The sequence below is a fragment of the Ailuropoda melanoleuca genome, chromosome 9, assembly GCF_002007445.2.
Source record: "Ailuropoda melanoleuca isolate Jingjing chromosome 9, ASM200744v2, whole genome shotgun sequence".
Lineage (NCBI taxonomy): Eukaryota > Metazoa > Chordata > Mammalia > Carnivora > Ursidae > Ailuropoda > Ailuropoda melanoleuca.
Window position 1 is genome coordinate 5490108 of NC_048226.1, and position 16879 is coordinate 5506986.

The 16879-nt window shown below is 54.8% G+C and overlaps 1 protein-coding gene across 1 annotated transcript; it reads left to right on the forward strand.

The window, feature by feature from the left end:
• The first annotated feature begins 320 nt into the window (after nucleotides 1-320).
• IDH2 (isocitrate dehydrogenase (NADP(+)) 2) lies at nucleotides 321-16813 on the forward strand. Its single transcript, XM_034667872.1, has 11 exons — nucleotides 321-539; nucleotides 8989-9080; nucleotides 9948-10113; nucleotides 11329-11489; nucleotides 11573-11716; nucleotides 12651-12787; nucleotides 12971-13122; nucleotides 15033-15145; nucleotides 15309-15406; nucleotides 15500-15592; nucleotides 15855-16813. Exons 1-11 carry the CDS (start codon nucleotides 425-427, stop codon nucleotides 15937-15939), a joined length of 1356 nt encoding a protein of 451 aa, XP_034523763.1. The 5' UTR covers nucleotides 321-424; the 3' UTR covers nucleotides 15940-16813.
• The last annotated feature ends 66 nt before the right edge of the window (nucleotides 16814-16879 follow it).

The window sequence follows — 16879 nt, forward strand, 5'->3', positions numbered from 1 at the left end:
AGAACACGGAACCCGCCCTCAGTTAATGCGAAGGAGTTTCAGGCCAGCCAACGCGAAGGGCGCAAACGTTTGCTCACTTAGGGGATTTAAGCTGATTTGTCAGCAACTTCCACCCAGGTTTAAATAGGGCATTCCGGAGAGAGGGGTTTAGACTCACTAACAGCTGCCCTAATCTCCCGCCTCCCGCGCCCGCTCGCGGGTCCCCGCGGGTCTCTCAGCCTCTCGCAGCAGCCCCTTGGCGCCAATGGAAGCGCGCGCCGGGCGCTGGGGCGGGGTCCGGCGGGTGCGGGTGCCCCCGGAGGGNCCGCCCCTGCCCGCGCCCGGGCGCGGGGCAGGCCTCGGCCGCCTGCAGCCAGGCCGCCGGGAGCAGCGCCGGCGCTCGGATCTCTCCTACCGCGCTTGTTTCACTCGCCTGCTTGGCGGGATGGCTGGCTACCTGCGGGTCGTGCGCTCGCTCTGCAGAGCCTCCGGCTCCGGGCCGGCCTGGGCGCCGGCAGCCCCGACGGGCCCCAACTTGCAGGAGCAGCCGCGGCGCCACTGTGAGTGCCACGAGGAGGGTCCAGGCGGGGCGCGCGCCCGGCACCGCGACGTGGCGGCCTCCCGGGCGGGGACCTGGGAGCGCGAGTCGGGAAGATCGCAGGGCCGGGGCCGGCGGGGTTGGCCCACAAAGAGCCGGGGGGCGGGGATGCCCTCCCCGGCCCCAGGCTCTCTGGCCGCGCCAGGCGCAGAGGTGGGGACTTGAAGGACGGTGGCAACTGGTGGCCCTGGCGCGGCCGGTCCTGCGGCCCTGCGCGGGCGGGGGTTCCCGGCCGCTCCGCGCCCCCAGGTATTCCTGTAGGGGGTGCTGGAGGTGTCCCGGGCCCGGAGGGTATCCTGCCTGCCCTGCGTCCCCTGGAGGGGGACAGGCCAGCAAGTAGGGGGCCGGAGCACCCGGCCTGGTGTTGCCGTGAGAGGGAGGGTCGCGGCGCGGGCCCGGCTCAGACAAAGGCGGGGAGGAGGCATGTACTTCCCCTTCCTTTGCAGCCCAGCGCTCTGTAATCCCTCCTCGCTGTCAGGCCCGCGTCAGCTATTTTTGGAGCCTTTTACGCGACAGCTGGAGGAGCGTCCTTTTTATTTTCCCTTTTGTTTGACCCCCCCGCCCCTGTCTCACTTAAGTCTCCATCCTGGGGCCTCTCCTTGGCCTGACCTGCCTTTTCTCGCCAGCCCGCTCCTGCGAGGCTCCTTGGCCCGCCCCTCTCTCCCGACTGGGAGACTGGGCAGCCTCACCAAAATGCCACTTTACTGAATAGTTCCTCAGTGCTTTTCTGGTACCCTTCTGCTTAGGAGAGAAGACCATAGTCGGGGCGGAGTAAGCAGGATTTAGCCTGAACCTCCATTACCAACCTCGGCTGCCCCCTGTGACATATGGGCATTGGCCCACACTGTGGCTCTCCATTGCCACCCACAAAAGGCAGGGGAATGTAGGTCCCTTGGCCCTGTTTCTTGCCTGTTGCCATGGAAACCCCTTTCCTGACCTGGCCTGCAGCCCCTTGGAGTGAGCCAGGACAGTGAGGAAGAGGGAGTGGGGCCCAGGCAGCCTGGCCTTACTGTTAGGGTGGGTAATCTTTAACGAGTGTGGGAGCAGCTGACCAGAATTGGGGAAGGGAGGGGGTAGGAGAGCTTGGGCCCCCACCCCTACCTCTCCTGCCAAGAAGAAAGGGGCATTTCTGCTTTCGTATTTCTGGGATTTGTCTCTAAGTGGTCAGTCCTGCAACTCCAGGGTTCCAAGTGCCCGCAGGCCCCCAAACAGAGTTTTCCATACGGCACCACCTTTAGCAAAATAGAGTGGGAGTTAGATATATTCTCCAGTTCTGCCTTTTTCTCCCCTGCACTGATGGTGAGAAAGTAAGTTCTTTTAGTCGTAGGTCTTCCAGAAGTCCCCAGGCTGGTCGGTTATTAATGGGGCCAATACATGGTATTTGAGTTGGACAAGAGATTACAACTGTGGCCTCTGCTAGCTTGTTACCTGGCAACGCCGTGAGAGACAGAATATTTGGCATTCCCCTTGATGACAAGGGAAGAATATATTTTTTTTTGGCTAAAACACTCTTGTGTCTTTGCTGCTCGGTAATTTCCACCTGTCTTCGTTTTCAATTCCTAGGCCTCCAGCGACTGCTGGTGGTTGTTCTGACACGCTGGCCTTTGGGAAGGTGAGGGTGGGCTCTGCCCAGGCACCCACTGGGAGGATGAGCTTGTCTGGCTTTCCTTAGCTCCACTCCTCACCTGGGAACTTCTTGATTTTCTCACCCTACCTCTTAACTCTTGGTGACTTGCCTGCCCTCTTGGATCCCAGGGCGGATTATTTAATGATTGTTCAAAGTTTCAGCCACATCAGATAAGAGCACTGCTGCCCCATCAGAGGTGTTTTGAGTGGTCAGTGTTTAGGCCCAGTAGGTTTGGAGGAACAGCCTCCGGAAGGCCTGGGGCCTGCCCCCAAATCCTCCATGGGAGGCTGGAGCCTCTTGCGCTGGTTCCATTCAGGGTATGCAGCACTGGACGCTGCCCTCTGGTTCCTGGAAGCCAGGCTCTGTGACCCCCCCTGCAGTTTACACTAATGTAAATGCATGTTTAAAATGCCAGTGGATTGCACATTTTAGCACAGTATAAAGTGTGAGCTTTTCCAGGGCAGGTTGCCCATTGCCTGGTAGAGATGCCACCCATGTACATTTGTGATGGTCTGGTGCAGTCTGCTGGTGAGAATTCACCAGTCTGTGTGTGGCAGTGCATCCCGGGTGGGGGGGTGCATTTCATACCAACAGGAGGTGCGAGCAGGGCAGCAACTAACTGTAGACCAAACTGACTGTGACTTGACATTCATTTGTGACTTCAACAACTGTTGTGTTCTCCTGTGTGTCAGGCACGGGGCAAGGTGCTGGGGACGGAGCCAGGGGTAAGAGACAAAGATTTCTGCCCTTATGGAGCCTAAATTCTAATGTGGGGGTAGCCAGTAAAACAAGGTCAGAGTTGGCTAGTGTGGTATAAAATAACACGAGCTAAGGGGAGCAAAGAAGCCAGGCAGGGGTGTGAGCAAGTTTGGATGGGGCGGCCGGAAAAGACCTGGAATGAAGCACTAAGGGAAGGAAGGAAACAGTCCATTTGGTTGTCAGGTGCCAAGGCCACGCTGGGGGAGACCACTTTGCTTGAGGAAAGAGTGCCTGAGGCTGGCCCAGAGTTGGGGGGCAGTGACATGTTAGGTCAGGCCTCGAGGGGGCCTCTCATTTTTGAGGACGTTGACCTTTACTCTGAGTGAAGGGGGAAGCTTTGCAGGGTTTTGAGGCCAGTATTCTGGCCTGATTTACATTTTAATAGGAGCACTCTGGCTTCAGGGTCTTGGTAGGAGGTTTGCAGTCCTCATCTGGTGAGAGATGTTGGGGAAAAAAAAAAAAGAATGAGCGAGAAATGCTGACATGCACCTGGGTGGTAGTGCTGGGGGTGGTGAGAAGGGGGTTGGATTCTGGATGTATTTTGAAGGAGGAGCCAATAGGATTTTTTGATGGTGCAGATGTGGTGTGAGGGAGTGGAAGAGAGGAGGATGACGCCAAGGAAAACCCTAGAGTCTCTTCTAGTATTGCCCTACCTTCTTGAGCTCCCAGGAAGTGGGGGCTTCCCCTCACATTCTGCTGGGCCATGCCACCAGCCTCTCTGCTGACCGCAGCCAGGGTGGGAGAGTGGTAAAGCACTTAGGCTTGGGGGCAGCTGTCGTGGGAGAGACCTTTAGCCTTGAGTTTGGAGCAGCAGGCCGATCTTGAAACTGGGGACAGCTTTTGAAATCCTTACGTGGTATTGGGTGTAGCAGTCCAGATGGGGAGGAGAATTGGCCTGCTGGGCCGCCCGTGACTGGTATGCTTCATCTCACACTCTGGCCAAGAGGACCGCGTGCAACATGGCTTCTGAAGATCTCCTGGTGGCTGGCCCTGGGAAGCTGTCAGGGAGGCCTGTGCCCTGTTCTTGGATTTCACGTTGCTTGTCATCCCTTGTCACCGAGAGAGGGGCAGACGATGGGGGTGTCTCTACCATATTGGCTGAACCACACACCAGGTCTCCAACTCTGATGCCTCGGGGCTCACGTCCTCTGGAGGGTACATGGTAGGCCTGGAATCGAGGAGAAGCTATGCCCAGCACAGCCCATCCTAGCTGTGAGTGAGCGCCTGCTCGGCGTGGGGGAAGCAGCTAATTCCTCGAGAAGAGACTGGAGGGGCCCCTGGGTGGCTCAGTGGGTTGAGCCTCTGCCTTTGGCTCAGATCATGATCTGGGAGTCCCGGATGGATCCCCGCATCAGGCTCCCTGCTCAGTGGCGAGCCTGCTTCTTCCGCTCCCTTTGCCACTCTCCTTGCTTGTGCTCGCTCGCTCTTTCAAGTAAATAAATAAAATTAAAAAAGAAAAAAAAAAAGAAGAGACTGGATTTTTAATGTAAAATCTCCTGGGTTGTTCCCCCCCAACTGGTTCAAATTTTTAAAAACTTAAAAAAAATGTATTTATTTTGTATTGTGGTAAAAACCGCACAACAACAATTTCCATCTTAAGCATTTTTAAGAGCGCGGTTCAGTAGAGTTAAATACTTCCACGTTGTTGTACAGCCAATCCCCAGAGCTTTAGCATCTTGCAAAACTGAAACTCTGTACCCACCAAACAATGCCCCACCCCTCCCCCCAGCTCCTGGCAACTACCTTTCCACTTGCTGTTTCTATGACTTTGACTAGTCTAGGTACCTCTGTAAGTAAAATCAGACCGTATTTTTCTTTTTGTGACTAGCTTATTTCCGTCCTCATAATGTCCTCCTGGTTTATCCTGCTTGTGTCAGCATTTTCTTAATTTTTAGGGCTGAATATTCCATTCTCTATATACCCATTTAAAAAATAGTCCATTTAAAATGTATTGACCTTCTGAGTAAGGTACAGGAATTGTGAAAAGCTTGGGCAGTATGGTTATTAATTCCTTGCATATTTATTACTGCTTCTAATTTATGATAAGAGTTACTCCCAGAAATGCTAATCACAGCTGGATTGAAAGTGCTGGGGATGTGGCAGTGCTGTCTATGCAAGTGTACCGCATTATAAGTCCCCTGGCATCCAAGGGGAAACTGGCTTTGTGGAATTTGAAACAAAAGAACGTGAGCAGCAAAAGCTATTGAGGTAGGTCCAGGTCCATCACTGTCACTAACCATGGTGGCACTTCCTTTTTTAGCTTCCAGGCAAATCCGTTCACATTTGAGTGGTGGGGAGCCCAGTCTTGGAGAAACTTGGAATTATGAACATCGTTTAACCTTTTGGAGGGACGTTTCTCTTAACCTTCCTTGGATTAGTTAACAGAGTCCTGTTTTCTCAAAGGCTCACACCACATTTTGTTCATCCATTTGTTCCTTGATAGACCCTTGAGTTGCTTCCACCTTTTGGCTTTTGTGAATAATTCTGCTGTGGACATGAGTGTACAAATAGCTCTTTGAGACCCTGCTTTTAATTATTTTGGATATATATCCAAAAGTGGGATTGCTGGACAATGTGACAATTTTTTTAAGGGGGGAGGGGCAGAGGGAAAGGGAGAGAGAGAGTCCCAAGCAGGCTCCACACCCAGAGCAGAGCCTGAGCCCCTGCTCCATCTCACACCCCTGAGATCATGACCTGGGTCAAAATCAAGAGTTGGACGCTTAACTGACTGAGCCACCGAGGTGCCCCTGGGCCAAATGGCAGTTCTATCTTTAATTTTTTGAGGAACCATCATACTGTTTTCCATAGTGGCTGCAACATTTTACATTCTTACCAGCTGTGCACAGGGTTCCAGTTTCTCCACATCCTCACTAACACCTGTTGTTTTCTGTTTCGGAGTTTTTTTTGTCTGTTAGTTTGTTTTCTTGATAGTAGCCGTCCTCATGGGTGTGAGGTGGTATCTCACTGTGATTTTCATTTGCATTTCCACTCATGATTGGTGCTGTGGGGCACCTTTTCATATGCTTATTGGCCATTTATATATCATTTTTGAAAAAATATCTATTTAAGTCCTTTGCCCATTTATTACTTGGTTATTTCTTGTTATTGTTGTTGAAATCACCTGATTTTANCATTTATTACTTGGTTATTTCTTGTTATTGTTGTTGAAATCACCTGATTTTAAAACCTTGGTCACCGATTAGTTAATATATTTTTTAAAAACCCTGCCTGAGCAGTGTCTTTTTTTTTTTTTTGTAATTGCAAAATTAAAAAATTAATTAAAAATTAATTAATTTAATTAAAATTAAAAATTGGTAATTTTTATTTTATTTTTTATATTTTTTAAAGATTTCATTTATTCACTTGTCAGAGACAGCACAAGCAGGGGGAGGCAGCAGGCAGAGGGAGAAGCAGGCTGAGCAAGGAGCCACCCCGGTGTCCCACTCCTGACTCTGTTTTTTTTTTTTTTTTTTTTTTTTTAAGATTTTATTTATTTATTTGACAGAGATAGAGACAGCCAGTGAGACAGGGAACACAAGCAGGGGGAGTGGGAGAGGAAGAAGCAGGCTCATAGCAGAGGAGCCTGATGTGGGGCTCGAACCCACAATGCCGGGATCACGCCCTGAGCCGAAGGCAGATGCTTAACCGCTGTGCCACCCAGGCGCCCCCCACTCCTGACTCTGTTAACAGCCCCTGCTTGCTCTCTCTCTCTCCATCTGTAGGTTTCCCCTTACATACTCACACCTTGAGGCCAGGCACTGTTATGGTTTTTCTCAGTGTTTCAGGAAGAGGTGCTTAGCACCTGGTTGTAAATAAGTGGGCCCTGTGTTCTCTGAGGGTTTGACACCTGCCTGCACAGCCGGGAGGGCTGCCCACTGTGATCTTGACATTGAGCTCCACATGCAGGAGGTGTGGTGTCCACAGCCCACAGGTTGCCGTGTCTGAAACCCATAACTTGAGGGGAGCCCAGGTGAGGCTGAAACCTTTAGGACTGGCCACAAATGAATTCTCCTTAGGGATTATGATTATGGCGGATTTGGTACAGTTAAAAAAAAAAATCTTGAGTAGCTCTCATGACATTAACTCGTAAGAGATGCTCTTAAAAACTAAGCTGGGTCTGCGACAGCCCCATAGACTTTCTGCGGGTCCTAAAGCCCTTTACACTCAAGCTTTCAGCCAGGAAAGGTGAAGGAATTTTGTAACTTTGTAACTTGGGTCCAAAGGCCCCTACGCATCCTAGAAGGGTGGTAGAGCCGTGCCAGCTGCGTCCACCTTGTTCTCTGGGGAATGGAATGTTTGGAGTCTGTTTGCTTTCTGCGTCTCTGCATGTGACCCATGAGGGTATCCAGAGGCTAGGCTTGAACCAGAGACCTGGGATCTATCCTGACTTCTGACACAAGCCACACTCCCTGGGTCTCATTTTTCTTCCTCAATAATCTCTAAGATTCTTTTTAGGTTAAAAAAAAATCTGTTTGCATATCCTTGGGAGATTATTTTTAGATTAAAAAAATCTGTGCACATCTTTGGAAAGTGAGTCATTTTGCTGCACATAACTCACCTTTTTCTCAGTGGGCTGGGATGTCAGCATGAGTCACGGTTGTGCTGTGTGTTGTAGGACAGTGATATGTTTGGGGTTGTGGGATTTTGGTCACTTCTGTTTTAAATGTGCGTAGGTGGTCATGCTTTTTTAGGCTCAGGGCCTGCTTTGCACAGACTTCTGTCCCTTGCTGTCCACCTAGCGGCGGTCACTTCTTCTGAGTGTTGGTGTTTTTAAGTGAACATCCTGGTCCCCTCTTTGGAGTTGCTATCTAATCTCTGGTGAGGTGAAAGACCCTGAATTCCGTCTGTAAGGACTGTGTGTAACGTAAGAGTCCGTGGGCCCTGAGTGAGGGCTGAGGGGGCTGCGCTGGGGACAGAGCCCTGCTCTCAGCTGTCCTCCTCCTGCCTGCGTGAGCTTTCTGGTGACGGAGGCCCGGCTGTAGGGTTCACACAGATCTGGTTGCCTGACTCTGCAGTCACTGCTTCTTCCCCGGAGAGGTGGGGAGAGGGACGTGCTGGCGCGGGGGGACCTCCGTCTGCCACAGGCTGAGGTTCAACAAGCTCACTGCGGGTAACCTGCACTGATTGACTTGGATGGACCCGTTCTCTAGAGTTTTCTTTGGAATTCACTTCCCAGACTGTTGGTTTTTCTCATGAGTCAGACTTTCTTTGGAGAGCCTCCCCCGGCTCCTCTCGCCCTCCATCATCTCCCTGGACCTTAGATGCTTCTCCGGCGGGACTGGCCACTTGAGCCGGCTCGGATCGAGGGTTCTGAGTTCCATTGCAGGTGCCCTGAGCCTATGCTTTCCATTGAGAAAGGTGTGACTCCTGGTAGGTGTGTTGTCTTCATGCGGCAGTAAGCTGGTAAACTCTCTGAGCCTCGGGACCATGATGAAAGCTGACATAACCGTGTTCCCTGTGGGAGTGGTTTGAGGCTGAAAAGGAATCACATGCAGGGTGTGGGTGCGCTGTCAGGCACGTCGGTGCTCACAGAGTTGCCGGCCTCACTTAGATTTAGTCGGGCTCTTGTTACAAGCTCAGAGGCTGGCTGACTTGGAGAGGAAGTTGCAGGAAGGACTTGGGGTAGCGCAGAAAGCTGCAGGGATGGGGCCACAGGGCCTGCAGGGCCACCCTGGGAACAGGGACAGCCCCGTCAGCGTTCCCTCCCTGACTTGCGGCTGGACAGGGTGGCCCCAGCTGGCTCTCAGGCTCTGTGTTGGTCTCCTCTGCCTTCAGATCCCAGGGGACAGGATCTGACGGGCAAGGCTGGCATCCTTCTGGCCAGTCCTAGGTGGCCGTCCTCCATGGGGGTCCAGGTCCCCCAGGTGGCCGGGGAGCTGCTCCTGCGGAGGGGGAGGGAACGTGGGTAACTGGGCCCCGGCTGACGCTGCTCCCTCCTTGGTGAAGGGCAGGTCCGGCTGGGGGGAGAGGGGCTCCCCCACGAATCTCCCCAGAGCTGTGATGTGCTGTGTGTGCCTGGTTCCAGATGCCGACAAGAGGATCAAGGTGGCGAAGCCGGTGGTGGAGATGGACGGTGATGAGATGACCCGGATCATCTGGCAGTTCATCAAGGAGAAGGTAGCCCCTCCCAAGGCGGGCGGCTCTCCGCACAGCCTCCTGCGCCCCGTGGCAGGTCCCAGGGCTCAGCCGCCACGCTGGTGGGCAGCAGCAGCCCTGTTTCCGGGCTTCCATCCACCCTTCTGTCACGTCCGCACCACCCATGGTTTTCATGACATCAGGCAGGGGCCCGTCCTCAGCCGTCTGTCTTGTGCCTTTGCCAAACTCGCATGTTTTCCAGAAGGGGCGCACATTCAAGGCCCATCCTGTATCCGTCTTGACGCCCCACAGTCCGATGTGCTTTCTCGAGGGAGTGGAAGGAGTAGGGCTGGTGTGCCGGGCAGCGTGCACACCTTTCTGCAGCGGTTCAGGGGTGTTATCTGGAGTCGTGGTGTGTCGTCGACAGCGCTAGGTCTGAGCAATCATGGCGGATGGCTCCCAGCATGGCTGCTGGGCTTCTCCAGAGTCGCGGTGCTCTGGAGCTGCCTGGAGAGCTCGTTGTCCACGTGAAGACCCCCGCACTGTGTGTGTGTCCACAAGAAGAAGGTCGAGAATCACCACTTCTGAATGGGGAGGAAGAGGGAATCCACTGTGCGGAGAAATCTAGATACACCTGGAGTTGGTGGGCCATCGTGGTCCCTGTGAGGGGCTGGGCCCTTGGAGGGGCTGCAGCCTGGTCCGCTGGCCTCTTTCCAGAGAGCCCTGGCATCCAGACAGCTTCTGCCTCAGGATCAGGAATGGCTGATGCCACCCCTCTGCCGTGCTGCCCCCTTCCCCCACTGGCCGCCTCTCATCCCTGCCCTGCCTAGGCGTCCTGCGCTGTGGCCCACACATACCCCTGAGTCACAGACATCTGGGCTGACGCCTTGCCCTGTCATCTGTCTCTAGCTCATCCTACCCCACGTGGATGTCCAGCTCAAGTACTTCGACCTGGGGCTCCCCCACCGCGACCAGACCAATGACCAGGTCACCATAGACTCCGCGTTGGCCACCCAGAAGTACAGTGTGGCCGTCAAGTGTGCCACCATCACCCCTGATGAGGCCCGTGTGGAAGGTGTGAGGGTGTGGAGGTGGGTGGGCCTGGACAGCGGGGCTGTGCCATGAACCCGGTCTCCCTGTGACAGCCCGGGAGACAGGGGAGCCCTAGGGGTTCCTGCAGATGAGGTTGGGCGGGGTGGTGTTCCCAGGCCCATGGGGTTTGTGCTATGCTGTGTGACTCCTGCCAGGGTTGGTGTCATTGGCAACAGCGAGGAGGAAGCGCATGCTGATGCCGGCACAGTAAGGACAGCCTCTCTGGGCAGCCTGCCTCCCTGGCCTCCTGGACTGTTCTGCAGGCAGGTTTACAGAGAGACTTTGGGGCCACCCCTGTCCAGTAGAGTGCTGTGTGTCAGGCTCGTATCCTTCAGAGCCTTAGATGGCCCTGGGGAGCATGGCTGGTATCTCGCCACCATCTTGGCACCACAGCTCTGCCCCCTGCCCCTGTGGCTGGGGAATTGTCTCAGAAAGGTACCTTCACCAGCCATGGACTGGCTGCTGGGCCCTGGTTCTGGGGACCACTTTCGAGGGTTCCATGAAATATGGCACCGGTGTGTGGATAAAGGGGCCAGGTTTGGAAAATTCGAGAAAAGGTGGCTTAGGGGTTTGCAGAGCTCTTTCTCTCTTGCTATGTCCTGCAGTGTGAGGGAGCTGGAAGGAGGCATTCAAGGCCATTTCCAAATGCTCCAGAGCTCCTCCCATCTTTCGGGTGGAACCTGACTGTAGGGTATTGGAATCATTTTAGTGCTAAGCTCTTTTTGCAGGTTTTCTTTGATTTCTCCTGAGCCCTGGGATTTATGCATCCCTATTTTATGGAGAAGGAGGTAGGGAGTGACTGTCGTAGTAACATGGGCTGCACCCCGTGGTTCAGTAAGGTGGCTAGAACAGCATGTCTGCAGGGAGGCCTGGTGCTGCTCCCCGCCCCAGCGGCTACTGTGCTAGCCACTTTACATGTAAGTTTACTTACTCCTCACCGTGACCCAGAGGCTAGGTGTTTTAGCAATCAGTTCATTTTACAGCTCAGGTTAAGCCACTTGCATAAAACTCACAGTTAGAGGTGGTGCAGCTAGACCTCGAAGCCAAGAAATCTGATCCCACAGCCCACACATTCATATTCTAGACATTCCCCGGGATGATTTCCAGGGCTCCTGCATGGCTGCGTTCTTGCTTGGGGTTCACATTTTGGCTGGAAGGTGGGGGCTGCAGCGAGGCCACTTCGTCTCTGTCCTCACAGAGTTCCAGCTGAAGAAGATGTGGAAAAGTCCCAACGGGACCATCCGAAACATCCTCGGGGGCACCGTCTTCCGGGAGCCCATCATCTGCAGAAACATCCCCCGCCTCGTCCCCGGCTGGACCAAGCCCATCACCATTGGCAGGCATGCCCACGGCGACCAGGTTGGCCCCACGGGAGTTGGCTCGCGCTGTCCTGGGACCCTCACCCGGGCCCCCTGGCCTGAGCCGCGCTCTCGTCTCCGTAGTACAAGGCCACAGACTTTGTGGTGGACCGGGCCGGCACGTTCAAGATCGTCTTCTCCCCGAAGGACGGCAGTGGAGCGAAGGAGTGGGAAGTGTACAACTTCCCGGCCGGCGGCGTGGGGATGGGCATGTACAATACCGACGAGGTGAGGCCCCGCTCGGCTGCTGCGGACTGCGGAGTCTGACCGCCCCTGCAACAGTGGTCTGAGGAGGGTACAGGCCTGTGTGCAGATGCATCCAGGATGCGTTCAGGGGGCCCGTGGTGTGCCCACTATGGAGGGGGGCGGGAAGATCCCTGCGTAGCCAGCTGCCCCTGCTCTCCGACTTCTTGTGCTCCTCGGACACCTCGACTTCCTGTGCTCCTTCTCCGACACCCCGACTTCCTGTGCTCCTTCTCTGACACCCCGACTTCCCATGCTCCTTCTCCGACACCCCGACTTCCCGTGCTCCTTCTCCGACACCCCGACCTCCCGTGCTCCTTCTCTAGATACACTTTTGGGGGCACGTTAGTTGTCAGGATGGTTGGCTTAAGCAAACTGGATGAGCATTTTTCCCCCTTCCCCAACTCTTGGCTTTCATTTCTTCTGTGGTTGGCTTCGTTCTCCGGCGTGAGGAAGTGGCCACCAGGAGCCCCCCGGGCTTGTCCCCAGCTAACTTGGTTATCCTATCGGAAAAGAGCCGTTTTGTTCATGGTTCCGGCGAAAGGGCCCCCCCGGCCTGGGTCACATGACCACCTCTGAGCCAATCACGGAGGGCTCTGAGCGCCTACGCCGGGACGCAGGGTCCACTCTAGAGACCCGCGGGCGGATTGGGGAATCAGCCCCACCCCGGCCATATAGTCTAAGAATTGGGGAGAGGAGGGTAGTTTTCCAAAGCCAAATTGAGGGGCTGCTCCCTCCCACAAGTTGGGAGGGGGCTATTGGGCCACCAGAAACAGCAGCTGCTCCCTCCAGGGCGTCTGGGCTCACCCAGACTGTCAGGGCGGGTGGTATGGAAGGAAGGCATGCCTTTCCGGACCAGGAAAGGCTGGCAGTCCCAGGTTGGGGTCCACGCCAGGGAGCTCTCTCTCTCTCCCTGCAGTCCATCTCGGGGTTTGCGCACAGTTGCTTCCAGTACGCCATCCAGAAGAAGTGGCCGTTGTACATGAGCACTAAGAACACCATCCTGAAAGCCTACGACGGGCGCTTCAAGGACATCTTCCAGGAGATCTTTGAGAAGTAACAGCCTCTCACTTTATTGCTCCCTAAGGATTCCACAGCCTTTCTTGCCTGTCCCCCCCAGCCCCCAGCCTGCAGGGTGGCCTCTGTCCCAGCGCATTTGGCTCCCCCCTGAGCGTGGGGGGAGATCCCCAGCCTGTCAGCCTCCCGCCCTCTCCCCACAACAGGCCCTTTTGCTCCCAGGCACTATAAGACCGAGTTTGACAAGAATAAGATCTGGTACGAGCACCGGCTCATTGATGACATGGTGGCTCAGGTCCTCAAGTCTTCAGGCGGCTTCGTGTGGGCCTGCAAGAACTACGATGGAGATGTGCAGTCGGACATCCTGGCGCAGGGTACGCTGTGAGCACTGTTCCCCAGGGGGTGGGTTGTTGGTCTTCTTTGGCTGGGGGATTTTTCAGACCCTTTTCATAGGAAAACTTCTCTAGTGTGGCCTGCCGGTCCATTGCCAGGTTCCCCGTGGACAGCAGGGGGTAGGAGCTCTCTGGCATATGATGGAGGAAGGCACCCCAAATTAGGTTTGGACTGGTGTATTACTAAGGCTACTATTAAAGAGAAAGGAGAACCTAGGAATTCAAGTTCTAAAGGGCTACATGCATCAGCTTTGAGGTTGTTCCTGCCCATGGGCCAAGTGACTGTGGCTTCCAAGGTTTGGGCTAGGTTTGGCTCCAGGAGAAATATGGGATTGAGCACAACTGGGTGCTTTTTGAATGACAGAGATTTCATTTCGCACAGTAAATCTGTTGGAGGTAGGAGAATATTGGAGAAGGTGGCAAAGCCCCAAGCCCTAGAGTGTCCTATGAGACAAATTGGATTGCAGCAGGAGCCTGGATGAGGCTCCTGAGAGAACTAGCCCAATTGTGTTGGGAACGAGGACAGGAAAGGTGGTGAGAGTAGACTACATGTGAAGTACAGAGAGGGAGGAGAAACAAGGTTCCATGAGATGGGGTGAAGTCTAGCTCCTGATAAGGAGGAAAGTGAAGTCCACCGCAGGTAGTGAGGAAAAGGCATAGGGTCCTGATGTTTTATACAAACCTTTGGCTTTATTTCGGTAAGTGCAGTGGTGATCCTTTCACTAGAACAATTCCTATCTAGGATGGGAGGATGAAAAGCCATAGCAGACAAGAGAAAGGTATGAAAATCACCCTTGGGGCGCCTGGGTGGCTCAGTCGTTAAGCGTCTGCCTTTGGCTCAGGGCATGATCCCAGCGTTCTGGGATTGAGCCCCATATCAGGTTCCTCTGCTAGGAGCCTGCTTCTTCCTCTCCCACTCCCCCTGCTTGTGTTCCCTCTCTTGCTGGCTGTCTCTCTCTGTCAAATTAATAAATAAAATCTTAAAAAAAAAAAAAAAAAGAAAATCACCCTTAAGTAATAAGAAATTGGTGAGTGTGAGGGTCTGGTAAACGTGGAAAAGAGACCCCTTCCCCCTGCCCCAGCCTCATTCTTAGACAACTGATTTTTTTAAAAAATATTTTATTTATTTATTTGAGAGAAAGTGAGAGAGTGCAAGCGGGATAGGGGCAGAGGGGATGAGTAGAGGGAGAGGGAGAAGCAGGCTCCCTGCTGAGCAGAGAACCTGACACCAGGCTCGATCCCCGGAGCCCAGGATCATGATTGGAGCCGAAGGCAGATGCTTAACCAACTGAGCCACCCAGTTGTCTCTTAGACAACCAATTATCTTATAGAAGTTTTTCACTTTTTGGGCACCTGGGTGGCTCGGTTGGTTGGGCCTCTGCCTTTGGCTCAGGTCATGATCCTGGAGTTGGAGTTCAGGGATCAAGCCCCACACTGGGATCCCTGCTCAGTGAGGAGCTTACTTCTCCCTCTGTCCCTCCCCCTCTCATGCTCTCTCACTTTCTCTCTCAAGTAAATAAATAAAATCTTCAAAAAAATGGGGCGCCTGGGTGGCACAGCGGTTAAGCATCTGCCTTCGGCTCAGGGCGTGATCCCAGCGTTATGGGATCGAGCCCCAACATCAGGCTCCTCTGCTATGAGCCTGCTTCTTCCTCTCTCACTCCCCCTGCTTGTGTTCCCTCTCTCGCTGGCTCTCTATCTCTGTCGAATAAATAAAAATAAAATCTTTAAAAAAAAAAAAAAAAAAAAAGAAAGAAGTTTTGCACATTTCGGATCAGCCTGGGTCCGAGAGATGGAGAGATTCCCCCTCACAAGCAGGAGGGCAGATGGGCTCAACCCAGTGGTCTGAGGAGTGGTGTTGGCACTGAAAGGAGGGTCTTCCCCCTCTTCAGGCTTTGGCTCCCTTGGCCTGATGACGTCTGTGCTGGTCTGCCCGGATGGGAAGACCATTGAGGCTGAGGCTGCTCATGGAACGGTCACCCGCCATTATCGGGAACACCAGAAGGTGAGTGGTAGGGACTGTGGTCACTGTCCGTCTACCCCAGCGGCTCAGAACCCACTGGCGGGGAAGGCTGGGAGGATGGTTCTGGCCTGTCAGTCCAGGGGCGGGCAGCTGCGTCCCTTGCCGGCTGGTTTGGCTCCTGATCCCCTGTGACCCCTGCCCCCAGGGCCGGCCTACCAGCACGAACCCCATTGCCAGCATCTTCGCCTGGACACGTGGCCTGGAGCACCGGGGGAAGCTGGACGGGAACCAGGACCTCATCAGGTGAGCGGAGAGGGAGGGGGCCTGAGCTGGTCCAGGGCAGGTTCCGGGCCCGGCTCTGGAAGCTGGGGCCTCACTCTGCCCCGGCGCCCGCAGGTTTGCGCAGACCCTGGAGAAAGTGTGCGTCCAGACCGTGGAGAGCGGAGCCATGACCAAGGACCTGGCGGGCTGCATCCATGGCCTCAGCAAGTGCGTGGCCTGTGGCATGGGGCGGGGCTGGCCTCCGGGGACCCGAGGGCCGGGTGGGAAGAAGCCAGAGGCTCCTCTCAGAGGCCCCCTCTGGAATCAGCCTCGTGGCCAAGGGCCCGAGGGGGGCTGGTGCCCCGCCCCGAGGCCCGTCCCCACAGCCGGCGGCTTAGAGCCTCGCGGTCCCCTCCGTGCGGTGCGCGGCCCGCGGGCTCGGGTGGGGAGCGCGGGCTGTGTCCTCACGCCGGCGGTGTTCTCTCGGCAGTGTGAAGCTGAACGAGCACTTCCTCAACACCTCGGACTTCCTGGATACCATCAAGAACAATCTGGACAAGGCTCTGGGCCAGTAGTGCGGGCGGGAGGGCCGCGGGTGAGCCCCCTCTCAGGCCCCACCGGGGATGTTTTTTATAAGATGTTTTTAAAAGGATCTGTTCCCCTCGCGGCGACGTGAGACAGGGGCAGTGTGTCTTACCTCAGCGCGTCCGTGTGTTCTGCACACTGTAATTTATATTGCCCTGGGAACACGTGGCGCCCTATTTAGCTACTAAAAAGTCTTCACGAAACCGTCTGCTGTGTTTGTGCCCAGCCGGGGCCCCGGAGAAAGAGGGCCGGCAGAGTCTACTAGGGACACGCTGGTGTCCGCAGGCCTGCGTCCCGGGCCTCTGTTCATTCAGGGGCCACCGTGGCGGGAGGGGACCGGGCAGCACTGAGCGTCCTGAATTCTCTAGAAGCCGCCTGACCAGCCCCGGGACTCTTGGTGTGCGGGCCTGTGGGCACCCTGAAATGACCTGGCACGATCCCGTTCCTGTAGCCTCCTCTCTCCATTTCGGGATTGCCATCCCTTCCTCATAGATTCTCGTTTTCTGCTTCGTTGGTTCTAGCCTTCTCAACATCTCCAGACCTCTTTCTATGCCCTTTGCTTGGTCTTCCAAATGGGTCTCACATAGCAGCTGCCTCTCCGGCCTCTCTGTGGCTGCCTGGGGCTTGGGGCTGGGACCGGGGGCCCCATGCGCTCTAGACCGCTGGGTCCCAGACTTGCGTTCATCTTCATTGTTCTTTGGCAAAACCAGAAAAGTAAGACCATAAAGTTGCTGTAAAGCTAAATGGAGCCGATTGAAAGGGCCGTCTTTGCTGCAGAGATTATTTTCTACTTTTGGTGTTGACATGTCCAGGGGAAGAGTTGTACCGTTTTCACTTGATACAATAAATACTTGGCAACTGAAAGTCCATTTCCCCCAGTTTCGGGGGGACTCTGATGGCTCCTGACACTGGACAGCTGGGACCTCGGGA